Below are 27,500 nucleotides of genomic sequence, written 5' to 3'. Positions count from 1 at the left end.
CGTACGTGAAGTGGATGCTGAACTCTGAGGACCTGACGCCGGAGGACGAGATGCCCGTGGGCCGGAACGTTCTGGAGCTGAACGGCGTGCGCGAGTCGGCTAACTACACCTGCGTCGCCATGAGCAGCCTGGGCATCATCGAGGCCGTGGCGCAAGTCATCGTCAAGTGTAAGGAAACAGATCCAGTTGCAGAGTGTAATTCCAGAATTTAGAGAATGATGTTGGGTCAAACATCACTTTTGTTACTCACTTTTGCAAATCTTTGCAAAAAGAGTTTCTAGATTTTCTGTTAGCAGCTCATTTTGTGCATTGTAAAGATCTTTAGAAATCTTGTTAGCAGGGTTTAAAATTAACATCTACTGGGAATCATCGAGGCCGTGGCGCTAGTGTAAGGAAAGAGTCCTAATGCTAATGTTGCCTGCGAATCTCCTGAGGAAAGATCAACCTCTGAGCAATGCAGTTCTCTCTCTCTCTCTCTCTCTCTCTCAGCTTTACCCAGAGCTCCTGGTACCCCCATCGTCACGGAGACGACCCCCACCAGCGTCACCATCACCTGGGACTCTGGGAACCCCGACCCCGTCTCCTATTACATAATCCAGTACCGCGCCAAATCCCCAGACAGCAAGTTCGAGACGGTGGATTCAATCACCACGACCCGCTACAGCATCGGCGGCCTGTACCCCAACACCGAGTACGAGATCCGCGTGTCCGCCGTCAACACCATCGGCCAGGGTCCGCCCAGCAACAGGGTGGAGGCCCGAACCGGAGAGCAAGCGCCCGCCAGCCCGCCGAGGAACATCCAGGCATCTGCATTCAATTATTACACTGTTTAAATTTATACCTTTTTAGCTAACTGTGATTTTGTAGATGTACATTTCTGAAATACATACAGATCACTCTAAATTGTAATATGCATAAATAAATTTCTTACTTAGTATATATGTCTTGTTTCCTGTCCAAATATCAAGATGCATTTACTAGATGAGTAAAATGCCATAAGATATTAAGTCTTGTTTTCCGGGGGAATTCATCAAAATTGAGTGAGTTGATGCTTAAAAAAAGCAAAATTATCTGCCAATGGGGTGAGAAAAATAATGTTCATTTAAACAGAAACTAGATTATTTTTCTGACCCCATTGGCAGATAATTTTGTTTTGTTTTTTAAACAAAAAACTCACTTAATTTGATTTATTTCCTCAGAAAATAAGACTTAATATCTTGTCATTTTACTCATCTAAGTAAATGGATCTTGATTTAAGAAATGTTTGATATTTGGACTGAAAACAAGACAAAAATGTTAAGTAAGAAAAGTGTTTTTTGCAGTGTAAAGCTGCTTTGAAATGATGTGTATTGTGAAAAGCGCTACACAAATAACTGTGAACTGAATTGAATCCAGGCGCGCATCATATCCCAGAACGCAGTGATGGTGCGCTGGGACGAGCCGGAGGAGCCCAACGGGTTGATCAAGGGCTATCGGGTGTATTACACCATGGATCCCTCGCAGCCGATGAGCAACTGGCAGATCCACAACGTTCAGGACAGCACGATCACGACCATCCACAGCCTCGTGCCGTCCGAGACCTACACCATCCGAGTGCTGGCGTTCACATCTGTGGGAGACGGACCCTTCTCTGACCCCGTCCACGTCAAAGTGAGGCCTGGAGGTGAGCCGGAGAGGAACACGCCATCGAGTCTCTCGCAGATCGACCCTAGAGGACTGTTCACACCAAGAACAATAACTATAACCATAACCATAACGATAGCTATATTTGCTTCCACACCAACGAACGATAACGGTCTGTTTATTCTAAGCTCGCGCGCTGTGGTTTCAAAGTGCTTTCCTCGAGCTCTCACAGCAGAGTGTTAGCGTTTGCAACGCCAAAGTCATGTGTTCGATTCCCAGGGAAAGCTGATAAGAATGTAAATGTGTAGCATGAAATGGAGTGTAAGTCGCTTTGGATAAAAGCGTCTGCCAAATGCATAAATGTAAAGTGTGTACAACGCCATTGTTGTTGCATTTACAGGCTTTAACCAGTAGATGTCCTCATTATGCTATGGTTCGAGTGAAGCTAGTGTAATCGATATAATAGTCCAACAACGAATTTAGCTGACGTAGTCAATATAGTGGAATAGAAGTCTAGTCTTAGTCTTTTTCACCGCAACTTCTGGGGAAGCAAGACAAAGTTGTGGAAACGTTATCGTTATAGCTGTGGTGTGAACTGTGGACTCTGCTATTGTTTAATATTGAGAACGATTTTTAGAACTATATCTTTATCATCATCTTAATCGTTATTGTCCTTGGTGTGAACGGGCCTTCATCCTTTGAGTTAATCTTCACGAGGGAAACTCTGTGACCACACACATTCACATGCGGCTCTCGATGGAGCATCACTGAGACCAAGCGGAACATCTCTGCACTGTTCCTGTAGTGTGGCTCCATTATCGTGTCCTGTGTTTCCGACCAGGCTTCTGATGTGCTTCTGATCTGTGTTTCAGTCCCTGGGCAGCCGGGGAAGTTCACGGTGGGTAAAGTGACCGACACCAGCGTGGAGTTGACCTGGGATCCTGCGTACTCCAAAGAGCCTGTGAAAGCCTACGAACTCATCTACAAATCTACAGATCTCAAGGTTCAGGTGAGAACGTGCTCCACTCGAGGGCTATGAATCGGGACATTCAGATCTAATTCCGGCATGTAAATAGCGAATCCGCCATGGCGTGAGCGCAACTGGCTTTTAAAGGGAATGGGAGACGAGACTCTGATTGGTTTATTGCACATTACGCCCAAAACACACTCATTACTCATTAAGAGAATAGACGACTGTTTTAGACCATGCGCCGGGAGCGCCGACCATTTGTCCCGTCGTTAAACTGGCATAAGTGGATTCGGACGCTCTAAGTGAACTTGCACCGTGCGCTTTACACCATTGAAATAGTGTTGAAAGCGTCTTTCTGTCCAACAGGAGAAGAGGAACTTTGAGCCCAGAACGGCGTATGTGGTGGAGGGTCTGCGCGCAAACACCGAATACACCTTCTCTCTGGCCGCCGTTTCCAACAAAGGCATCGGAGCGTTCACCAACGAGATCAACCAGCGCACGGCACAAGCAAGTATGTGTGAGAGCCTCCGTCCTCAAAGACACTGGTGGAGCCGGATTGATCCACTCATGTTAAATCACAGTTCTGACTGGGAACCAGTCGATGATTGAGGTGAAGCACATGTAACCTGTTTCTTACAGTGTGTGGCGCTCTGCTCCAAACCTTGCTCTGTTTCTCCATCCCGTCGGACCCTGACTCCAGAACTGTGGTTGGATGGTTCCTATAAGCTGTTGATCTGGATGGTGCAGAGCGTCTTAAATCTGTGTTTTCTTTGCTCAGTCGTCGTTTTCAGAGCGGAAGCGGAAACGCAACTAATGTCTGGCGGTGCAAACAAACTATGAGCTGGGGGGAATTCAGACGCGTGCTGATACACACACACACACACACACACACACACACACACACACACACTCAGTAATGTGCTGATAGTGTCGTTCATTTGCACACACGCTATTCAAATCAGATAATGGCACAATGTTCACAAACAGCAAACCCCCGGCTTACCAAACAGTGCTGATGTTTATGAATCTATAATTCGCTCAGTCATGTTTGCGCTGAACAGGATGCCGTTTAAATACTCCTGTGCAGAAACACCTGGTTAAATTGGATTGGTGGTTATTGAAAAAGCACAACGTTTTTAGGCACAAACGGTTGAATTCCTCCCCAGTTCTGTTTATTCATCCTTCCTTCCATCCTTCCATCCATCCATCCATCCATCTCTGTCATTGAGAAATGCATTGGTGTGTGTGTGATGTTTATGTCCACAAGTATTTCCAGGAGGTTATTGAAAAACAAGCCAAAGCCACAAAACTGGACGGGATTTGTGTTTTTAATTTCTGCTTTTTTACCTCTTTCTTCTCTTCCTCCTTCAGTTCAGTGTCTTTTCAGCTCTATGAAGTGATAGTAACTGTTGTGTGTGTGTGTGTTGAGGATGAAGTGCTCTTCAGTAACGCTGTTGAAGCTCGTGTTTTCCAGGATGGTTAACGGTAAGTGAGGACGATCGAACCACAGCCGCGGTCTGAGAACCACAGCAACCGTAAGACTCCTATCATTACTCCACTAAACCAGGATCTGTGGAAGGATCTGCCACTGTTTTATTATTTATTTCATAACTTGCCTGATCCGAACACAGTCCTTGACATGCTGATGAACTCTCAAACGGTATGAATGTAAGCTGCTCGATCATCATGTGGTTCTGATGAGTCCGGCACAAACACACACACTCTCACACTGAACGTGACTACGCAGCCGCAGTTCTTTTTCCACATGTCATATTCTATAAAGCTAATTGATTCATTGCTTGTCAGTTTAATGATTGTGTTAGAGGAGTGTGTGAGAGCAGAGGCTGGTCACGGGGTCGTGGAACCGAGAACCTTATCGTTTGATTGATTGTGAGAAAGTCTCGGATCTCTTGTTATTTTTAATAACTCTCTCAGCTCTCGTTGTGCCGTTCAGCTGGAAAGGTTTCAGTCAATTACACTGACGGAGAGCAAAGCCTCGCATTAACCGCAGTATTAATGACAGATAATACCCACAATTCTATACGCTCGTATTCTACAGAGACCGAAGCTCAGAAAAATGCTCAAGGCAACTGTGTGTGTGTGTGTGTACGTGTGTGTGATCTACATACAGTCGAGTTGAATCTCCTGGTGTTTAGTGATATCTAGATCCTCAGACTTTAGCATTAAGCTCACTTGAGTGTGAACGGCAGAATGACTCCGTTGCTGAAGTTAGGCTGTTCATTTACGTTCACACTGGCGTTAGAGGGTTATTGAAACCGAACTGTAACTGTCGTCAGGCAGATTTACATCTATTGATCAGCAGATGGGTGTATCCGCATGAGGAACATCACTAGCAGCGTCAGATACACACGACGTTAGACGTTTAGAACAGTTTGTTCCTGCAGACACAGAGCTCCTCCTCCTCCTCATCAGGTTCATCAGTAAAGCTCATGTGTCTCATATGTGCAGGAGGAACTTTAAACTCCTCACTAACCCCGATGGGTTTCAGTCTGACACCATCTGGTCAGGGATTCTGATCCTGGACCGATGCGTCGCTCCATCCATCAATCCGTGTTTCCATGGCAACAGCGCTCCGTCACACGCCCGGCGGTGCTTTAATTAGATTGTCTGTTCTGGTCAATATGTTGATCAGATGCTTGTTTTGTGAGCGATTCTGACAGACAGATGGTTTATTTCTCCATCACTGCATCACAACACATCTTTCATTTCATTTTGCCCCTTTCTTCCTTTGTTTGCATCATTTATCTTTTGAGTTGAATTAAATTTTCATAATTTGTTTTATTGATCCGTACTATTTTTGTAGCCGCATCCTCTGCGTTTGTCTTTATGTTGCATTGATTTATTTTTGCCTTGTTTCTGTTGTTTTCTCCTCCTCCTCGTTCCTCAATGATCTTTCCTCTCTGTTTTATTTTTGACTTCCTCCTCCTCCTCCTCCTCCTCCTCCTCTCCTCCTCCTCCTCCTCTCCTCCTCCTCTTCCTCCTCCTCCTCCTCCTCTTCCTCCTCTTCCTCCTCTTCCTCCTCCTCCTCTTCCTCTTCATCCTCCTCCTCTTCGTCTTCATCATCCTCCTCTTCCTCCTCCTCCTCTTCCTTCTCCTCCTCTTCCTCTTCATCCTCCTCCTCCTCCTCCTCTTCCTGCTCCTCCTCTTCCTCTTCATCCTCCTCTCCTCCTCTTCCTCTTCCTTTTCATCCTCCTCCTCTTCTTTTTCATCCTCCTCTTCCTCCTCCTCTTCACCCTCCTCTCCTCTTCCTCCTCTCCTCCTCCTCTTCCTCTTCATCCTCCTCTCCTCTTCTTCCTCTTCATCCTCCTCCTCCTCCACTTCATCCTCCTCTCTTCCTCCTCTCCTCTTCCTCCTCTCCTCCTCCTCCTCTTCCTCCTCCTCTCCTCCTCCTCCTCTTCCTCCTCCTCTCCTCCTCCTCCTCTACTTATCCTATCCTCTCCTTCTCCTCCTCCTCTTCCTCCTCCTCTACTCCTCCTCTACTCCTCCTCTTCTTCCTCCTCCTCTTCTTCCTCCTCCACCTCCTCTCCTCTTCCTCCTCCTCTACTCCCCCTCTTCTTCTTCCTCCTCCTCTTCTTCCTCCTCCACCTCCTCTCCTTCTCCTCCTCCTCTTCCTCCTCCACCTCCTCTCCTTCTCCTCTTCCTCCTCCTCCTCTTCCTCCTCCTCTACTCCTCCTCTTCTTCCTCCTCCTCTTCTTCTTCCTCCTCCACCTCCTCTCCTCCTCGGGTCAGAGCCCACGTCTCCTCCGGCTCAGGTCCGCTGCTCCTCCGTCAGCTCCTCCTCTCTGTCGGTGAGCTGGGCTCCGGCGCCGGAGGAGCAGCAGAACTCGGCGCTGCTCGGGTACGAGGTGTGTTATCAGCTCAGCGGCGGTGAAGATTCAGTGCAGACGCTGCGTCTGGAGCCGGACGCGGGACAGGTGCTCCTGAAGGGCCTGCGGCGCTGGAGCTCGTACCTCCTCACGGTGGCAGCGCTGACGGAGCAGGGCCTCGGACCCCAGAGCCCAGCCGTAGAGTGCAGAACCGATGAGGATGGTAAAATCAGTCAAACCTACAGCGCTTGATACAGTACAGATCATGTCACAGTAATAAACAGGAGAATAACAGAATCAAGCTTCATCAGATATGAGACACGTTCAGATTCAGGAGTAAAGCATCTCTACAGAAGATCAGAGAGTCATTATTCACGTCAGTTATGAAACACTCATGTCTGCTGTGAAGGAGGTTGTTCAGTCGTTCAGCATTAGATTCTAATCTAGAGCTTTTAGATTCTTCAGGTGCTTCTTTGTAGATCAATAAAGTTCTTATGTTTCATTAGAAGTTCTTCAGATCAGTGTTTTGACATGAAATCTGACTTGATAATAATCATCATCATTGACTATAATTAAAAGGAAGGAAGGGTAATATAATATAATAAATATAATATAATATAATAAACATCAAATGATATAATAAATATAATATAATACGGTCAGTCTACATTACAACATACTACTACTTCTAATAATATAATATTATTAATTCATATGACATTAATAGCCATATATTATAAAACAAATGCACAGAAATTAAATGAATTTTTCATAATTAGTTTTGTCCTAATTTCTATACATGCAAGCGATAAACCCGTGAGCTTTTAATTGTCAACTATGCAAATGTGGTAATAATGCGTAACTGCGTTCCCGAATACAGGCTGAACTGATGGAGTTCACTGCATTCATTCACTGTGAACTGGGGAGCTGAGCTGATCGCGAGAGCAACGTGTCTTCTGAAAGCCTTATTGCACTTTCAATTTTAGTTTGTTTCACAGTAATGGGACAAAACACGACATTAATGACCTTTTGTGTTATTATGAGAAGTTTAAATATACACTATATTGCCAAAAGTTTTTGGACGTCTGCCTTTACATGCACATGAACTTTAATGACATCCCATTCCTGATCCGTAGGGTTTAATATGGAGTTGCTCCACCCTTTGCTGCCATAACAGCTTCAACTCTTCTGGGAAGGCTTTCCTCAAGTTTTAGGAGTGTGTTTATGGGAATGTTTGCCCATTCTTCTAGAAGTGCATTAGTGAGGTCAGACACTGATGTTGGACGAGAAGCTCTCAGTCTCCGCTCTAATTTATCTCAAAGGTGTTCTATCGGGTTGAAGTCGGGACTCTGTGCAGGAGTCCAGTTCCTCCACACCAAACTCCTCATCCATGTGGGTCCTGCTTTGTGCACTGGAGCGCAGTCATGCTGGAACAGGAACAGGAACATCCCCAGACTATTCACAGAAAGTTAGGAGCATGAACTTGTCCAAAATGTCTTGGTATGCTTAAGCGTTAAGAGTTCCTTTCAATGGAACTAAGATACCGAACCCTGAAGAACAACTCCACGCCATCACCCCCCCTCCCCCAAACAACCCCACGCCATCACCCCCCCTCCCCCAAAACACCCCACACCATCACCCCCCCTCCCCCAAACAACCCCACACCATCACCCCCCCTCCCCCAAAACACCCCACACCATCACCCCCCCCTCCCCCAAACAACCCCACACCATCACCCTCCCTCCACCAAACAACCCCACACCCTCACCCCCCTCCACCAAACAACCCCACACCATCACACCCTCCCCCAAACAACCCCGCACCATCACCCCCCCTCCCCCAAACAACCCCGCACCATCACCCCCCCTCCCCCAAACAACCCCGCACCATCACCCCCCCTCCACCAAACAACCCCGCACCATAACCCCCCCTCCCCCAAACAACCCAGCACCATCACCCACCCTCCCCCAAACACCCCACGCCATCACCCCCCCTCCCCCAAACAACCCCGCACCATCACCCCCCTCCCCCAAACAACACCCCCCCTCCCCAAACAACCCCGCACCATCACCCCCCCTCCACCAAACAACCCCACACCCATAACCCCCCCTCCACCAAACAACCCCACACCATCATCACCCCTCCACCAAACAACCCCACACCATCATCCCCCCTCCACCAAACAACCCCCACACCATCACTCCCCCTCCACCAAACAACCCCCACACCATAACCCCCCCTCCACCAAACAACCATAACCCCCCCTCCACCAAACAACCCCCACACCATAATCCCCCCTCCACCAAACAACCCCACACCATCACCCCCCCTCCACCAAACAACCCCACACCATAATCCCCCTCCACCAAACTTTACAGTCAGGCAAGTGCTGTTCTCCTGGCAACCGCCGCATCCCACGCTTTGCACGGCTCTTGGTGATGTAAGGCTGGGCTGCAGCTGCTCGGCCATGGAAACCCATTCCCTGAAGCTCTACACACTGTTCGTGATCTATATCTGAAGGCCACAGAAGTTTGGAGGTCTGTATCTGTTGACTCAACTTCTCCTCACTGTGAGCCTCCTCATGCGCTGACCCGCTCTGGGATTTTACATGGCTGAGTTGCTGTTGTTCCCAATTGCTTTCACTTTGTTATAATACCACTAACAGTTGACCGTGGAATATTTAGTATTGAGGACAGGATATAGGATACAGGATTTAGATATTGCACAGGTGATTTTATACAACTGTGGCCATGGAAGTGATTGGAACACCTGAATTCAATGATCTGGAGGAGTGTCCCAATACTTTTTGGCAATAAAGTGTATATTCGGGCCGCCACAGTCTAGTTAATAACTGGGAAGCCCTGAATCCATTTGTGCCGGTCAGTGTTGATATTGTGGCAATGAATGGGAAACGCTGCAGATTCAACTTTAATTGTGTGTGTGTGTGTGTGTGTGTGTGTGTGTGTGTGTGTGTGTGTGTGTGTGTGTGTGTGCGTGTGTGTGCGTACATCTGTGCATGTGTGTGTGTGTTCAGTGCCCGGAGCTCCGCCCCGTCAGGTGGACGTCCAGCTGATAAACAGCACCTGTGTTAAAGTGTCTTGGCGCTCTGTGTTGCCGGGGCAACGGAACGGGCAGATCCGCGGTTACCAGGTTCATTACGCGCGTGTGGAGAACGGGGAGTCACATGGCCTGCCGCGCATCAGAGACATGATGCTGGACGATGCCCAGGTGAGGTCGGGACCCCGGCACACCCCCAAACTGATTTACATAATCTGCCAATTAGTCTTATCCAGCTTATTTTGCATCGTAGAAGAAAGAAGAAAGAGAATTTACAAATGGCCACATTCACTCTTATGTTAGGTGTGCGTTTATAGTTTTTGGGTCTTTATTCATTCATGTAAAATTTTTCATTCAATATCTTGTTTCAGTCAGAAATGCATCATGTGACTGAAGTGAAATGTGTTTTGGATGCATGTGGCCATCAGCCTTTCATAACACTTCAGTTCAGGCTCTGTAACATCATGATATTGGCAAAAACTAAGACAAAAATAAAGTAACAATTTGTTGAAAGCTAGCAGGCAGGATTGATTATGTTAGTATTGATTATTGATTGATTATGTTAGTATTGATTGATTATGTTAGTATTGTGAGCTGATCTGAATGAACAAACTCCATTCTGTTCTTTCACTAAATGAATCTCACCCTCCTCTTCTCCTCCTACACGCCGCCTGCTCATCACTGGATCTCTCGTGTGTGTGTGTGTCCTGCCGTCAGAGGGACGTGGATGAGACGGCACTATATGTGAGTATGAGCTTCAGCTTCAGAGCTGCTTATGAAAGAACAGCAAAGACTGAAACATGTCAGAGTCCAGGAAAAGGAAAGAATTAATGCATGAATGATTAAATAGGGATTAATGAAGAAATGCATGAATAAATTAATTAATGAAAGCATGTTGAATGAATGAATGCACCAGTAACATGTAATCAGAGCAGGTGTGAGGTCAGAGCTGATTGGTTAATGTTGTGTTGACATCATGTCTGGTGTGTGTAGGAGCTGATCATTGAGGATCTGCAGCCTGAGACGCTTTACTCCATCAGTGTGGCGGCTTACACTATCAGAGGAGATGGAGCTCAGAGCCTCGCTCATCTGGTGCAGACACCCGTCACATGTGAGTGTGTGTGTGTGTGTGTGTGTACTCCATCAGTGTGGCGGCTTACACCATCAGAGGAGATGGAGCTCAGAGCCTCGCTCATCTGGTGCAGACACCCGTCACATGTGAGTGAGTGTGTGTGTGTGTGTGTGAGAGTGTGTGTGTGTGTTTAGATCAGTTAGGATGATTCTAAGGGCCCACGCCCAAAATCACTAGCGGCGCCCCTGCCATCATGCCTTATAGCTGCGTTTAGCGGATTAGAGCCGGGCGATAATAAAGTTAGAAACAATCAAGCAGTTGAGATTTGCTATTCAGTGTATACTGCTTTACGTGAGTGTGCTAGATTGAGTCAGTTACTGTGAGTTTGTGTGTGTGTGTCTCCTGTAGTGCCGGCTCGACCCGTTCTGTCGGTGAATCTGGTTAACGAGACGTCAGCGTCTGTGATCTGGACGACCCAACGATCCTCCGACCCTCTGCAGGAGATCCGAGGCTTCCGTCTGACCTACGGCCTCAAAAACCACTCGCGCTCGATCTCTGTGGACGTCGGACCCGAGGAGCGTCGGCGCGACGTGAGCGACCTGCGTCCTGGAGGCGTGTACTCATTCCTCCTGGCCGCTAGAGGGCGCTCTGGCTACGGCGAGCCGGCGGAAGAGGAGCTGTCGGTGCCGGAGTTTCCTCCCAGAGGTTTCCCGCAGCTGTTGGAGCGAGTGAACGCCACATGCTGCTCGCTGCAGTTCTCCTGGATTCCTCCGGGCAGCGCTTATACGGGATACACGCTCGCATACGAGGAGGCGGGAGGCGGCGTTGAACCGCGGACGCTAACGGTGCCGGCGGATGCGTGTAGCTACACCATTCACGGGCTGAACCCGGACCAGGAGTACGCTGTGAGAATATCGGCTCATAACGGCGCCGGGTCAGGCCCGTTTAGCCCACAGGTGCGGTTCCGAACCACAGCCTTCGACACAGGTACGACTGGTGAACGAAACCCCACCCACAACCGACCCCACCCAACCAATCACAGTGGAGATGTGAATGTGGGCGGAGCACAGGTAACACTCAGCCAGTCGTTAGGGGGCGGAGTTTCGAGGTAAGTGACAGGTGTCAGTCACAGTCCATCGGAGGACGAGCACTTGAATTCACAGTAAGACTGAAACGGTTTCTTTTCTTTTCCGCATTTTGAGTTCCTTCACTTCCTACATTTCCCAACACTTCCCAGTCCAGTTTGTGGTGTGGCACATATAAAATAAGTGTTTGTTTGTGTGTATTTGAGGTTTATGTCTCACCTCTCGACTTCCTTCCCTCTGAATAACCTTGATCCGCAGCGAGTGAATGTGTGTCGGCTCTCGGTGGATCAGGCACACCTGTGTCCGCCATACACTCACCTTCTACATCACACACACTATTCCCTGCACAGGCCTCGGCGCACGCGGCTCCCTCATCGCCCACTGTGTGTGTGTGTGTGTGTGTGTGTGTGTGAAAGTTCTTTGATTACGCCAGTCTCACGTGTTATTCGTGTCTGTGTGTGTTTTCGGACAGACGTTCCGAGGAACTTCTCTGTGAATCTGGCGACTAAGACAAGTGTGTTGCTGACGTGGGAGTTCCCGGAGAACAGCGCCCCCTATCGCTTCACTGTGAGTCGCTTCACTGCATTGGGGAATTAGTGTGTGGGAAGAAAAAAGGATGTAGTGATTTGGTTCGATGCATCAGTTGTTAATTATGCTGAGATGTGGCACTCAAACAAGGAGGTGTGTCTAAATGTGTCTATTGTGTGTGTGTGTGATGGGTAGGTTTAGGGGTAGGGTTAGTGTAAGGAGAGAGAATATACAGTTTGTACAGTATAAAAATCATTAAGTCTATAGAGAGTCCCCACAAAGATAGCGAACCAGACTGTGAGTGAGTGTGAGTGAGTGAGTGAGTGAGTGAGTGAGTGAGTGAGTGTGTGTGTGTGTGTGTGTGTGTGTGTGTGTGTGTGTGTGTGTGTGTGTGTGTGAGTGAGTGAGTGAGTGAGTGTGAGTCTGAGTGTGAGTGAGTGAGTGAGTGAGTGAGTGTGTGTGTGTGTGTGTGTGTGTGTGTGTGAGTGAGTGAGTGTGAGTGAGTGAGTGAGTGAGTGTGAATGAGTGTGTGTGAGTGAGTGAGTGAGTGAGTGAGTGAGTGTGTGTGTGTGTGTGTGTGTGTGTGTGTGTGTGTGTGTGTGTGTGTGTGTGTGTGTGTGTGAGTGTGAGTGTGAGTGAGTGAGTGAGTGTGTGTGTGTGTGTGTGTGTGTGTGTGTGTGTGTGTGTGTGAGTGTGAGTGTGAGTGAGTGAGTGAGTGTGTGTGTGTGTGTGTGTGTGTGTGTGTGTGTGTGTGAGTGAGTAAGTGAGTGAGTGTGAGTGTGTGTGTGTGTGTATGTGTGTGTGTGTGTGTGTGTGAGTGAGTGAGTGAGTGAGTGACAGAAATCAGAAACTTTTAATGTGTTCTGGCTGTTCATTCGCACGACAGCAGTGTCTGGTGGCTCTTGAGTTTCTGACTCTAGAAACGGTCCTCTGGTCTTCAGGTGGAGTATAACCGGCAGAAGATGGAGGTGGACGCTCGTCTGAGGAAAGCGGTGATTCCCAACCTTCAGCCGGACACCACTTACGACTTCAAGATCACCAGTCCCGAGGGGAACATGGGAGGACTGAGACACCGCATCCACGCCAGGACCTCGCCACCCATCCTGATCCGCCGGCCAGAGCTGGACCACACGCGAGAAGCTGAGGCCACGGTCACCATCATCCTGCCCTCGCTCGACACCAGGAGCCACGTCAGGTGCCCGAGCCAATCAGCACACACTTGAGGACACGTCAATCATGCATGAAATGCGCACACATACGTCAGGTCACCTTCATTTATACAGCGCTGTAACAATATAGATGTTTCACAGCAGCTTTACAGTGATAATAGGAGATTACAGTAACAGAGAGTGTTTAGGCTTTACAGAAGATCTAGAATAAAGTTATTGTCCAGATAAAGTTAGTTTATGATTGATTCACTTCCGTTGTAAAGATCATTAGTTATTAATTTAGGGGCCGCTAACACGAGATGCTAGATCAGACTGTGCTCATGCATGAGAGGAATCATAGGCACACATACGTCAAGTCAAGTCTCCTTCATTTCTGTCAGGACCACTATCGTCAAATACGAACAACAATTAGCATATAGTCTGGATTGGCGGATAGGTTCTGTTCTGGGCAAGAACAGCTTAGCATGGATAAGAGCAGCAATAACCCCCTTCAGGGTGAACAGAACAGAACCAACATGAAAGTATTGCAGATATAATTAATTCAAGATTTTAATGTACAACATAATTGAGAAGTTAGTCTGACTGAGGGGGAATCCTGACCGGAGACAGGTGGAGCTGGGGAGGGAGGAGGGTCATCAGCTCAAAAGTTATTAACTTAGGGGCCGCTAACACAACACCATTCATTCACACACAACAGTGTTTGGAGCTCGAGAACGCAAACTTTGAAACAGGATCCAAGTACAAGTTTTGAAAAATCTCTGTGTAAACTTCAAAAACGTGAATCTGTGAAAACGGTCACGGCCGTTTTCTGTCACATGCAAAAACGGTCACATGTGTATTACATGTTTAGTCTTTAGGTGTGTGTGTTTGAACATATGTTTGATCAGACAGTGCACATGCAGGAGAGGACAGGACTCAAGCGCACGCACACATGCAGGAGAGGACTGGACTCAAGTGCACACACACATGCAGGAATCGTCCGGTTGCTGCACTGTGAATAATTCAGAGCCGCAGTCAATCTGTGTTTCTGGCTGCTTCTGGATGCTGAGCTCAGGAAGAAAATCATTTCAGCTCCCGATGCAATAACTGCAGCGCACACACTTTACAGCCCAGCTCTCACCGCAGCGCACGCTTCCGCTTCTCACTGTGCAGATGTGTGTGTTACAGCAGACGCCAGCCGAGAAGAGGTGCTTCATCTGTGAGAAAGACGGATGAGAAATACACGAGACGCAGAAACAGCTCACAAACGTTCACACACTCAGACGGCTCACTGCAGTTGTATTGCACATTGATAATGTTAGTTATTGCATTAACTTCCGTTAACTAATGGGACCTTATTGTAAAGTGCTGCCAAAGTTAAAGAAGTCAATCATTTTATCCCTATCACTAAAATTACATATTTAAGCGTTTTTTTAATAAAGAAAAATTCTTAATGCCTTAAAATAGCTTGAATGTAACTGGACACCGTATGCGTATGCGCGGCTCTATGAATATGCAAATGAGCCCCGCCTCCACTCACTCACTCAGCTCAGAGATCCACTCGTTAAACAACATTAAACGCTGGATTTTCACCACAGGGGAACTTTAAATTCATGTTGATTCGTTGTCGATTCATGCTGTAATTCACACACACACACACACACACACACACACACTCAGCTGAAATGCAGCGCCTGCGTCACGTTCGCTAGGGTTCATTAGCGCGCAGCTCGTGTGCTTAATGAGATCCTGAGAACTAACTCATGTTGCGTCTGTACCTGCAGGAACATCTATGTGGTGGTGGTTCCTCTGAAGAGAGCCCGAGGAGTGATCCGTCATCTGAAGAGCCCAGACGAGATGGACCTGGAGGAGGTACAGCTTACAATCTTACTCGCGTTAGCGCCAGTTTCACTTTTAACCAAACCAGCATTTGAGATGCTGCGATCCCATTGGTCCGCTGGTCAGTCCAGTTATCCAATCATGGAATGTCTTCTTATCGGATGATAATTATCAACCTCATATGAGCAGTGTTGTGTAAAGTTACTTTAAAAAGTAATGTATTACAATATTGGGTTACTCCCTTAAAAAGTAACTAATTTGCGTTACTTAGTTAGTTTTTAAGAAAAGTAATGCGGTACATTACTTTTGCGTTACCTTTTCTCACCCGGTCTGGGCATTTTATAACACAAAAGTGCTATTTTTGGGCAAATGTTCAGGCCCTTTCACACCAAAAGTGAAATAATAAGCCTCAGACTGAAGGAAGTGCAGATTCACGCGTACAGTAGAGGGCGCCGCACAAACACACCTCTCAGCTGTCAACACTTACTTCACCAGTAAAAACTAAAGTCTATATAAAGAACGTTGGTCAATGAAGTGAGATTACATGCATAAAAATATTTGTTTTATTTAACATTTAATTATTGGAGGTTTGCATAGTCTGACTGTGCTTTTGACTGATTTTTATTCATTTTGAGGAATACTGAATCTTTTTTGTGCAAGTGTGATGAGTTAATGCTCACATTTAGACTAGAACTACAATAACCATCATGTTCACACACACACACACACACACTGCACTTTGATTCCTCTCAACATGAGGACAGGAGAGCTGTCTAATACTGCGTAAACTCCTGCGGTTTGACTTCTCCTGTCGGAGGTTGTGAACGTGAGCGTTTGGTCAGAGAACTGATGTAATGCAGGGTGTGAACACACACACGTGACAGGACGATAACACACCTGAACCTGAGACCGTTCTACACAACAACAGATCACATTTACATTCAGGCATTTACAGATCTGCAAACTCTAGAGCTGGAACTGCTGACATGTTTACCAGGGAAAGCCTCAGAAGAGAGTTTTTTGTGATTTAACATGTTAATGAAGGGAAAAGACAACATTTGTTGCACATTTATCAACACCACTTGAACTTGTATCACACTAGCCACAACTCCAGTCCTTTGACCTGCACAAGTCTTTCACGAGCTCGATCTGCCTCTGTCTTGCAACATTTCATTGCGTCTCGTGTAACATGACACCTCCTGTAGTGGCGGATGATTATGTGATATACGAGCAGGGTGAAGCTCACGCAGATATTAAACAACCAATTGTTGTTTCGCAACATTGAAACATAAAACTAGAGAAAAAATGCTTCACTACTTCCACATATCTAAACTGAACACAGCAAACAACAGCGATCATGTTAAATCCCCCTGTCGTCAATCATTGTAACCCCTTAAAGCTCATCTTTGATCACTAGAATGACATATTTAAACGCAAAAATAGTTAATGCCTTAAAATTTCTTGAATGTAACTCGACACCCTCGCCTCATTTAGTATGCGCAGTTCTATGAATATGCAAATGAGCCCCGCCTCCACTCACTCACTCAGCTCAGAGATCCACTGGTTGACGATCACACGTTGATCTGATTGGTTACAAGGTAGTTTGTGACGTCAGAAACACCAGCGATTTCAAAGCGTGTGTTTGAGACTGTCTTTGGTTCACTGCAGTTTTAAGGAGAAAATACTCAGCAATGCTGTCGACTTATGAACTTACACATGGTTTGTCTTAAAGCACATTAAAAACACCACATAGACGTATAAACAACGGAGCTGCAGTCTGAGAGGTGTGTGTGTGTGTGTGTGTGTGTGTGTGTGTGTGCAGCTGCTGAAGGACATCAGCCAGAAGCAGCGTGACCCGCGGCAGCGTCAGGTGGACCTGCGGAGAGCCTACATCACGGCCCGCTTCACCCCCGCCACGCTGCCCGGCTTCTTCACGCTGGGGAACCAGCAGGACTACGGCGGCTTCGAGAACCGGGCCTTAGAGTCCGGCCAGGAGTACGTGTTCTTCATCCTGGCTGAGCTCAACTCCACCACTGGGGTAAGATGTGCCGTCTGTACGTGTGTGTGTGTGTGTGTGTGTGTGTGTGTGTGTGTGTGTGTGTGTGTGTGTGTGTGTGTGTGTGCAGGCGTAACGCTTCTGTGTTTGTGTGTTCAGAAGATGTTTGTGGCCAGCCCTTACACCGACCCCGTGATCGCGCCGGACTCGGACCCGCAGCCGCTGGACGCGAGTGACGGGCTGATCTGGGTTCTGGGACCCGTCCTGGCCGTCGTCTTCATCGTCTGCATCGTCATCGCCATCCTGCTCTACAAGAAGTGAGTGTGAACCCGTGTGTGTGACCTGTGAGCCAGCGTGATCGTGTGTGTGTGTGTGTGTGTGTGTGTGTGTGTGTGTGTGTGTGTGTGTGTGTGTGTGTGAGTTGAGTGAGTGAGAGTGTGCGAGTGTGTGTGTGTGTGTGTGTGTGTGTGTGTGTGTGTGATCTGTGAGCCAGAGTGATCGTGTGTGTGTGTGTGTGTGTGTGTGTGTGAGTTGAGTGAGTGAGAGTGTGCGAGTGTGTGTGTGTGTGTGTGTGTGTGTGTGTGTGTGTGTGTGTGTGTGTGTGTGTGTGTGTGTGTGTGTGTGATCTGTGAGCCAGAGTGATCGTGTGTGTGTGTGTGTGTGTGTGTGTGTGTGTGTGTGTGTGTGTGTGTGTGTGTGTGTGTGTGTGTGAGTGTATGAGTGTGTGTGTGTGTGTGTGTGTGTGTGTGTGTGATCTGTGAGCCAGAGTGATCGTGTGTGTGTGTGTGTGTGTGTGTGTGTGTGTGTGTGTGTGTGTGTGTGTGTGTGTGTGTGTGTGTGTGTGATCTGTGAGCCAGAGTGATCGTGTGTGTGTGTGTGTGTGTGTGTGTGTGTGTGTGTGTGTGTGTGTGTGTGTGTGAGACCTGTGTTTAAACTTATAAACACATGCAGAAATATACAGACACATACAGTCAGAAAAATAAACTTAATTCAAAGGAAAAACAAGATTATTTTTCAGACTCCATCGGCAGATATTAGTTCTTAATCATAAACTCACTTCATTTTGATGATTTTTTTTACTTAATATCTTACAATACTCCAGTAAATGTATCTTGATTTAAGAATGTTTCTATATTTGTGCTGTAATACGAGACAGAAACACTGAGGAAGATCAGGATTTACTACATACAGTAGATATCAGCTTATATGTAACATGTGAAATAACTCTGATCATGAGTAAAGAATGATTTGCTCGTTAGGAGAAGAGCTGATGTGAACTGTGCAGTTCGTGAGCACTGTATCTGTGCAGACCCAGAGAATAACGTGTCATTAAATATGTAGGAAGCGTCTATTTCTGGCCAGGAAGATAATAGAGTCTGAGCTGAAGACTCAATCAGAGGACCTGGATGAAACCAGGCAAGAGGAATCATTCAGTTATCTTATATCTGCTAGATGTCATGTATATTATGTGCAAATGTGAAATTTTGTATATTTATTAATCTTTGTTAAAGTTAGTTAATGAAATAGTAAATGTTGAACATAAACTCTCCACAGACTGACGACACATTTACAGTTATTAACACTGAAAATCTAGCAAAGCTTTTTATATTTTCATTTTAAAGATGTATGTTTACAGCACTATACACTGTGTCTTCTTATCTTAAAGGGATAGTTCACTTTGAAATTCATTTTTGGTATGTTTTAGCTTACCTCAAGGGCATCCAAGATGTAGGTGTCTTTTTTTCCGCAGTAGTTTCAATTTTGATATTTTTAGGTCAAACCGTTCTTGTCTGTCAGTCATATAATGCAGGTCTATGGTCACTGTCTCAAAGAGCATGCACAGAGTCCAAATTTAACAATCCCCCATCGTCCAAATTAAACAATTCCCCATCGTAAGTACACATTGATGGCCTAAGACACGAAACGAGCGGTTTGTGTGAGAAAACGAACAGTATTTATATCGTTTTTACCTCTTATACGCAGACATGTCCGAGTGATCTGATCTGACGTGTGCGCAGACTGGCGCATAGATATATACACTAGATGTCGCCTTATCTACGGCAGTTCATTGGAACGAATGTCTTTAAGGCGACATCTAGTGTGTATATATCTATGCACCAGTCTGCGCACACACGTCAGATCAGATCACTCGGACATGTCTGCGTATAAGAGGTAAAAACGATATAAATACTGTTCGTTTTCTCACACAAACCGCTCGTTTCGTGTCTTAGGCCATCAATGTGTACTTACGATGGGGAATTGTTTAATTTGGACGATGGGGAATTGTTTTAATTTGGACTCTGTGCTTGTGTTTTGAGACCGTGACCATCGACCTGCATTATATGACTGACAGACAAGAACGGTTTGACCTAAAAATATCAAAATTGAAACTACTGCGGAAAAAAGACACCTACATCTTGGATGCCCTTGAGGTAAGCTAAAACATACCAAAAATTAATTTCAAAGTGAACTATCCCTTTAACTAGTTAATTCTGCTTCTTGTGTTTCTAACTCAGACGCTCACTCTCATATGAACTCATGAACTCTAATCTAACGCAAACATTTGATATTTGTCCGTCCACCATGACACTAGTTTGATGAGTTCTGCTTCTACTAACCTCGTGAATGAGAAAGACTGCATTAACACTGACAGGAGTTAGGAATAATGAATAATAGTGCAGTGATGATGATGATGATGATGATGATGATGAGGAAGACTCACTAAAACATGACACACATGAAAACTCGGTAACACTTTACAATAAGGTTCATTATTTAACATTAGTTACTGTATTAACTAACATGAACTTTAATCTTTGTTAATGTTAGTTCACAGAGCTTTATATAAGAGATAATGTTCATCCAGCAGTTTGTTATATCAGAATAAACCCGACAGAGAGATCAGCTCTTCATCAGACACACACACACACACACACACTCACACACACACACACACACACACACACTCACACACACACACACACACACACTCACTCACACACTCACACACACACTGTGGCAGGGATCCGTGCGTGACCTTGCTGGCGCCGGGGGGGGGGGGGGGGGTTGAGCGGAAACACTGGGCCGGTCCGGCTGATAAACCCTTGGGTCTGATCCATCCCAGCCCTCTTCCATTTACTCCGGAACAATCCAGTCCCGCGGGATCAGTTAAACTGTCCCCGATGAAGGAGAGCGTTATCAGCAGGTGTCATGTAGCGGCCGCATACTAATGCACTATATTGATCTCTCTCTCTCTCTCTCTGTGTGTGTGTGTGTGTGTGTGTGTGTGTGTGCGCGGCGTCTGATGGGACTCCAGTAAACCCGACAGGTAAGTGAGATCTGATCCTCATCTCTGAGAGGAGATTAAAGCTCCTATTTGAGGTAGAACACCTTCAGTCGCACTCAATCCCTCTGGCCTGCTTTATTCATGTAGTTCTGCTCTTTGATTAGATGTCTGTCCATTGAGTGTAGTTAATAACTGGAGTTTCTCCACATCGTGTGTGTGTGTGTGTGTGTGTGTGTGTGTGTGTGTGCATGTGCTTTCACTCATTAGCAAACGCAAGGACTCTGAACCGGGAACCAAATGTTTGCTGAACAATGCTGAGATGATGGCTCACCATCCCACCGACCCTGTGGAGATGAGACGCATCAACTTCCAGACACCAGGTGCACACACACACACACACACACACACACACACACACACTCTCACACACACACACACACACACACACACACTCTCACACACACACACACACACACACACACACACACACTCACACACCAGGTGCACACACAAAGATTTTTTGGTTAAAGTACATTATTTTAACCTATTGTATTCTATTAGTATGCCATTTATTGGTTTATGTCCTCTAAAACTTTTAATATTGAGCCCCTCAATCACCAACAGAACATTAAGAGCTCAGATCTATCAATCACTTTCAGCTAAGCCTATAGTGAGATGGGGGCGTGGCTACTGTAGCAGATGGAGAGTTTGGGGAGGGTCTACTGTAGCAGATGGAGAGTTTGGGGAGGGTCTACTGTAGCAGATGGAGAGTTTGGGGGAGTGGCTACTGTAGCAGATGGAGAGTTTGGGGGAGGGGCTACTGTAGCAGATGGAGAGTTTGGGGAGTGGCTACTGTGGCAGATGGAGAGTTTGGGGAGTGGCTACTGTGGCAGATGGAGAGTTTGGGGAGTGGCTACTGTGGCAGATGGAGAGTTTGGGGAAGGTCTACTGTAGCAGATGGAGAGTTTGGGGGAGGGGCTACTGTAGCAGATGGAGAGTTTGGGGGAGGGGCTACTGTAGCAGATGGAGAGTTTGGGGTGTGGCCACTGTGGCAGATGGAGAGTTTGGGGAGTGGCTACTGTAGCAGATGGAGAGTTTGGGGAGTGGCTACTGTAGCAGATGGAGAGTTTGGGGGAGGGGCTACTGTGGAAGATGGAGAGTTTGGGGAGGGGCTACTGTAGCAGATGGAGAGTTTGGGGAGGGGCTACTGTGGCAGATGGAGAGTTGGGGGAGTGGCTACTGTAGCAGATGGAGAGTTTGGGGAGTGGCTACTGTAGCGGATGGAGAGTTTGGGGAGGGGCTACTGTGGCAGATGGAGAGTTTGGGGAGTGGCTACTGTAGCAGATGGAGAGTTTGGGGAGTGGCTACTGTGGCAGATGGAGAGTTTGGGGAGTGGCTACTGTAGCAGATGGAGAGTTTGGGGGAGGGGCTACTGTGGAAGATGGAGAGTTTGGGGAGGAGCTACTGTAGCAGATGGAGAGTTTGGGGAGGGGCTACTGTGGCAGATGGAGAGTTGGGGGAGTGGCTACTGTAGCAGATGGAGAGTTTGGGGAGTGGCTACTGTAGCGGATGGAGAGTTTGGGGAGGGGCTACTGTGGCAGATGGAGAGTTGGGGGAGTGGCTACTGTAGCAGATGGAGAGTTGGGGGAGTGGCTACTGTTGCAGATGGAGAGTTTGGGGAGGGGCTACTGTGGCAGATGGAGAGTTGGGGGAGTGGCTACTGTAGCAGATGGAGAGTTTGGGAGGGGCTACTGTAACAGATAGAGAGTTTGGGGAGGGGCTACTGTAGCAGATGGAGAGTTTGGGGGAGGGGCTACTGTAGCAGATGGAGAGTTTGGGGAGGGGCTACTGTGGCAGATGGAGAGTTTGGGGAGGGGCTACTGTAACAGATGGAGAGTTTGGGGAGGGGCTACTGTAACAGATGGAGAGTTTGGGGGAGGGGCTACTGTAGCAGATGGAGAGTTTGGGGAGGGGCTACTGTGGCAGATGGAGAGTTGGGGGAGTGGCTGAAATATGCTGTATTGTTGTATTTCTGCTAGATGCCACTAGTGCTGCAGAAACAACATACTTCACCTTTAAGTTTTAGTTTACTAAAAGTCTGGGAATTTTAGTCTAGTTTTAGTCAGAAAAATAACTTGTCAATGAACACTTTTGTCACATTTTTAAACACTAATAGTAAGCATTCTCACCATAACAGAATTATTCCTTCACTGAGCATTCTGGGATTGAGGAATTCAGAATAATTTATCAGGAGTTGAAATATAGCCTCTGTAGGCACACGAGGTGTTGTGACACTCACTAGGTGTTTCAGCTCTTCTGGTGACGGCAGTCATGTGTGATTCACACGCACACACGGGTTTTTAGGCCATCTCCATGACGACAGCTGTAACCTTTGCCCCCGCAGGTATGATGAGTCACCCCCCCATCCCCATCTCTGATCTGCCCGAACACACGGAGCGCCTGAAGGCCAACGACAACCTGCATCTGTCGCAGGAGTACGAGGTGAGGAACGCAGAGAGACAGGAGAGATAGTGACCTTCATCACCTGTTCTGTTCTTCAGACGGTGTTTTATTAATCAGAGGTGTGTGTGTGTGTGTGAGGATAGGAAGGTGTTAAGTTAATGCTGTGAGACACGTTTGGTGTGAGTCCTCTTACTGTCTCATGCTGCAAAAGAACAAAACAGACATCAAACTCAAACAGCAGAAAGACAGACAGACAGGAGGATAGATAGATAGATAGATAGATAGATAGATAGATAGATAGATAGATAGATAGATAGATAGATAGATAGACATAGATAGACATAGATAGATAGATAGATAGATAGATAGATAGATAGATAGATAATAGATAGATAATAGATAGATAGATAGATAGATAACTCTCTCATTCTCTCTCTTTCTCTCTCTCAGTCGATTGATCCTGGTCAGCAGTTCACATGGGAACATTCGAACCTGGAGGTGAACAAGCCGAAGAACCGCTACGCTAACGTGATCGCGTACGACCACACGCGTGTGATCCTCGCGCCGGTAGACGGTACGAACACTGACTCTCATCAGACTGTGTGTGTGTCGGATCGTTCATCAGTGCAGACTGTGTGTGTGTGTGTGTGTGTGTGTGTGTGTGTGTGTGTGTGTGTGTGTGTGTGTCCGGATCGGGCGTTCTGCTCTTGGAACTACTGGAAGACTATATAAACGACACACTTCACATTTCCTGTTCTCTCCGCTAGGCATTATGGGTAGTGACTACATCAACGCAAACTACATCGACGGCTACCGGAAGCAGAACGCATACATCGCCACACAGGGGCCGCTGCCCGAGACCTTCGGGGACTTCTGGAGGATGGTGTGGGAGCAGAGAGCCGCGTCAGTCGTCATGATGACCAAACTCGAGGAGAAATCACGGGTGAGAGAGAGAGATGGCCAGTCATTATGTATGAACTCACTGTTCTTTATTGTTATTGTGAAGCGTCCTTGAGCTTGGTAAATTAAACATTATTATTTAAACAGACACGACAACAGAACACTGAAGGACTGAGACTGGCGACGTTTACATGCACAACTTTTGTTTCAACCGGACTAAATTCATTCCGATTGATGAATCTGAACGTAGTGTGAACACTGAACATGTGATCGGGTTGATGTGTGCGTTTATATGTCACATGCTTAAATTGGAATTGATTTTTTGACATGCACACACTGCACAAATTTACAAATGGCCCTATTTTAATGATCTAAGCTCATGGTCTAAAGTGCACGGCGCAAGTGCACTTAGGGCGTCCGAATCCACTTTTGCTAGTTTAACGACGGGACAAATGTGTGGTGCTCCCGGCGCTGGTCTAAAAGGGTCGTCTCTATTCTCTTAAAGAGTAATGGGTGTGTTTTGGGATTTACGAGCGTTAAACCAATCAGAGTCTCATCTCCCATTCCATTTAAATGCCAGTTGTGCTCGCACCATGGCAGATTCGCTATTTACATGACGGAATTTGATTGTGGAGAGACCGAACGCGTCTCCAGAGCGCAAACGGAACTGCAGAACATCTATGGGACAAGCCGGATTCACCATATCTTTATGTACACAATAATAATCTTTTACAATGTAATCCTTTTATTTAAAATATTTGGCATGTTTGTGTGCTGCTGTGCGTCCCTGTGTGTGTAATAAGCAGAGTGTAGAGTGTTGTGGACCCGCCTATAGGCGCACATTACTAACGCGCTCTTTAAATGACAAAAAAATATATTGCGCCATTGACTTTAGAGCAGGTTTCAGTCAGTCAATGTCTATTTCTGTTCCTCAAAATAGCAACGCTCCATCAATGCGCCAGAACACACACTCGTTCTCAGACCAGCAGCTCATGCACACAGATGAGCGCTAATGCATTTACTATTTAAACAGCATGGCGCAGGACGTGAAAATGAAAACTGCATCGGGCTGAAACTAGCAAAACACACTTGCGTCGTGCTTGCCGCTGCATTGCGCCGGGTGTAAGATAGGGCCCAATGTTTCCGATGTTAATAATAACCATTTTCCTATTTGTTTTAAACAGCAGACTTAATATTCATCCATTGCTGGTCATAATTTGGAGACAATGATATGAACCGTTGTGCTGTGCTCTTATATTTATCACGCAATAAAAATGCCAGAAACCAGTCGTCTGTGGATGAGAGTCTGAAACACGCACTGGTGGGCCGTTGTCCTGCTCCACTTCACACACGCAGAGAAAGGAGGATTATAGAATGACGAGACACTCATTTATATGACATTTTATTACACGGCTCTGTGGAATACTTGATTCTGATTGGTCAATCGCTCCATCCAGCGGTATATTATTCCCAGATAACAACAGAACACAGAAACACAGACTCATCCGGGTCACTGAAGTCAGCAGCGCTACACACTCGCTAACCGCTCGTTACACGCTCGCTACACACTCGCTACACGCTTGTTACACGCTCGCTACACACTCGCTACACACTCGCTACACACTCACTACACGCTTGCTACACACTCGCTACACGCTTGCTACACACTCGCTATACACACGCTACACACTCGCTACACACACTCGCTACACGCTCGCTGCACACTCACTACACACTCGCTATACACACTCGCTATACACTCCCTACACACTCGCTACACACACTCGCTATACACTCGCTACACACACTCGCTACACACACTCGCTACACACACTCGCTACACACTCGCTACACACACTCGCTACACACTCGCTACACACACTCGCTACACACTCGCTACACACACTCGCTATACACTCGCTACACACACTCGCTATACACTGGCTACACACTCGCTACACACTCGCTACACACACTCGCTACACACACTCGCTATACACTCGCTACACACTCGCTACACACACTCGCTATACACTCGCTACACACACTCGCTACACACTCGCTACACACACTCGCTACACACTCGCTACACACACTCGCTATACACTCGCTACACACACTCGCTACACACACTCGCTATACACTCGCTACACACTCGCTACACACTCGCTACACACACACGCTACACACACTCGCTACACACTCGCTACACACACTCGCTATACACTCGCTACACACACTCGCTACACACACTCGCTATACACTCGCTACACACTCGCTACACACTCGCTATACACTCGCTACACACTCGCTTCACACTCGCTACACACTCGCTACACACACTCGCTACACACTCGCTACACACTCGCTATACACTCGCTACACACACTCGCTACACACTCGCTACACACACTCGCTACACACACTCGCTACACACACTCGCTACACACTCTACACACTCGCTACACACTTGCTACACACACTCGCTATACACTCGCTACACACACTCGCTATACACACTCGCTATACACTCGCTACACACTCGCTACACACTCGCTTCACACTCGCTATACACTCGCTACACACTCGCTACACACACTCGCTACACACACGCTACACACTCGCTATACACTCACTACACACACTCGCTTCACGCTCGCTACACACTCACTATACACTCAGTTCGGTTGAGCCGTCAATCCATTACTGACGGATTATTTTGCATGTAAACGAGTCACACGTTCAGCTGATCTTCATGTCATGTTTCCCTCTTGTTTAGATCAAGTGTGACCAGTACTGGCCCAGTCGCGGCACGGACTCGTACGGGGCGGTCCAGGTCTCTCTGCTGGACACCATGGAGCTGGCCACATTCTGTGTGCGGACCTTCTCTCTGCATAAGGTGAGCCGTGTTCACCTTTATATCAGGGGTGCAGTGGTTTAAATAGCTCACGCTTCGGTTTGCTTCACAGTTTCGAGTTCACGGTTTCTGTAAGGTTCGGTATGTGCTCTGTTCACGGAAAGAAGGACTACTGTTGAAATAAAAATAAAGAAAATAAGAACATATAATCAAACTACAAGCAACAGCACAAACAAATAGAGCCAAGATACTAATAAAATAAACAGTACTTTTCAGGTTTTTCAGGTCTAACATTAGTTTTCAGGTACAGAAATTGAATAAAGTAATCAAATGTAGAATAACATTGCATATTTGACTGAATAGATTAAAGATTATATTAAAAGTTTAAAAGTTACAAAAGCTATTCGATCCAGAGCTTTGAGTGATTTCCTTCTTCTGTTGTTTGATTATCATTAAATACACAGACAGTAATATTAGGCTGATGTCCCTTTAAGACATAATGCACTGATCCAGTACACTACACACATCACTGTCTTTCTCGACTGTATAAGTTCACTTAAGGCATCTATGTCTGCTAGGATACTCATCAAGATCGACATGTTGACATAATTTTTGTGTGAATTTGTCAATTCAGTCTCAAGACTTGAATCGCATTGAACAAAGTTTACAAAGAATAACCGTTTTGTTCATGTTTTTTTGACTGTCTCTGTTGTAATGTATTATTGTGCATCCGTCAACAGAAGCATATATCAGCAGAACTGTCTGTTTTACGAGTTGTTTTTTTCAACAAACCAGATTTAAGATCAACCGCGGTGCAAGTGCGTGCCGAACCGTGGGTGGAGAACGTTA

At 46.6% G+C, this 27,500-nt stretch overlaps 2 protein-coding genes across 11 annotated transcripts in view; both read left to right on the top strand.

Moving 5' to 3' along the window:
- Window positions 1-27,500, top strand: part of LOC309501027 (receptor-type tyrosine-protein phosphatase S-like) — a 122,874-nt gene that overhangs the window by 81,465 nt on the left and 13,909 nt on the right. For 7 of the 10 annotated variants that reach the window (XR_014206756.1, XM_082172934.1, XM_082172932.1 and 4 more), the window contains 17 exons: window positions 1-168; window positions 490-803; window positions 1,396-1,663; window positions 2,496-2,632; window positions 2,960-3,104; window positions 12,107-12,201; window positions 13,104-13,357; window positions 15,095-15,182; window positions 16,972-17,187; window positions 17,305-17,462; window positions 18,487-18,561; window positions 20,462-20,473; window positions 20,699-20,811; window positions 22,836-22,933; window positions 23,345-23,468; window positions 23,662-23,837; window positions 26,574-26,693. The exon at window positions 1-168 is cut by the window's left edge and continues 102 nt beyond it. Coding sequence is in view for 9 of the 10 variants with exons in the window: in XM_082172934.1 (XP_082029060.1) it covers window positions 1-168; window positions 490-803; window positions 1,396-1,663; window positions 2,496-2,632; window positions 2,960-3,104; window positions 12,107-12,201; window positions 13,104-13,357; window positions 15,095-15,182; window positions 16,972-17,187; window positions 17,305-17,462; window positions 18,487-18,561; window positions 20,462-20,473; window positions 20,699-20,811; window positions 22,836-22,933; window positions 23,345-23,468; window positions 23,662-23,837; window positions 26,574-26,693 (2,561 nt within the window). In the remaining variant the exon portion in view is untranslated. The remainder of the gene's footprint in view (window positions 169-489; window positions 804-1,395; window positions 1,664-2,495; window positions 2,633-2,959; window positions 3,105-12,106; window positions 12,202-13,103; window positions 13,358-15,094; window positions 15,183-16,971; window positions 17,188-17,304; window positions 17,463-18,486; window positions 18,562-20,461; window positions 20,474-20,698; window positions 20,812-22,835; window positions 22,934-23,344; window positions 23,469-23,661; window positions 23,838-26,573; window positions 26,694-27,500) is intronic. The other 3 variants (XM_082172939.1, XM_082172933.1, XM_082172937.1) reach the window with 2 other exon arrangements.
- LOC309501101 (receptor-type tyrosine-protein phosphatase S-like) lies at window positions 3,494-12,099 on the top strand. The gene is made up of 6 exons (XM_082173099.1): window positions 3,494-4,078; window positions 6,344-6,643; window positions 9,455-9,648; window positions 10,195-10,221; window positions 10,471-10,588; window positions 10,958-12,099. The coding sequence occupies exons 1-6, from the start codon at window positions 4,024-4,026 to the stop codon at window positions 11,659-11,661; spliced, it is 1,398 nt and encodes a 465-aa protein (XP_082029225.1). The 5' UTR covers window positions 3,494-4,023; the 3' UTR covers window positions 11,662-12,099.

This window comes from Leuciscus leuciscus (assembly GCF_965113295.1).
Source record: "Leuciscus leuciscus genome assembly, chromosome: 6".
NCBI classification, from domain to species: Eukaryota; Metazoa; Chordata; class Actinopteri; order Cypriniformes; family Leuciscidae; genus Leuciscus; species Leuciscus leuciscus.
This window is presented reverse-complemented; position numbering and strand designations above follow the sequence as displayed.

Bases quoted from the DNA above. Each gene is read 5' to 3' on its own strand.
- LOC309501101 (XM_082173099.1), top strand. From the start codon at position 4,024: ATGAAGTGCTCTTCAGTAACGCTGTTGAAGCTCGTGTTTTCCAGGATG. The intron at 6,644-9,454 runs GTAAAATCAGTC...GTGTGTGTTCAG, and splicing joins GTGCAGAACCGATGAGGATG to TGCCCGGAGCTCCGCCCCGT. The intron at 10,222-10,470 runs GTGAGTATGAGC...TGGTGTGTGTAG, and splicing joins TGGATGAGACGGCACTATAT to GAGCTGATCATTGAGGATCT.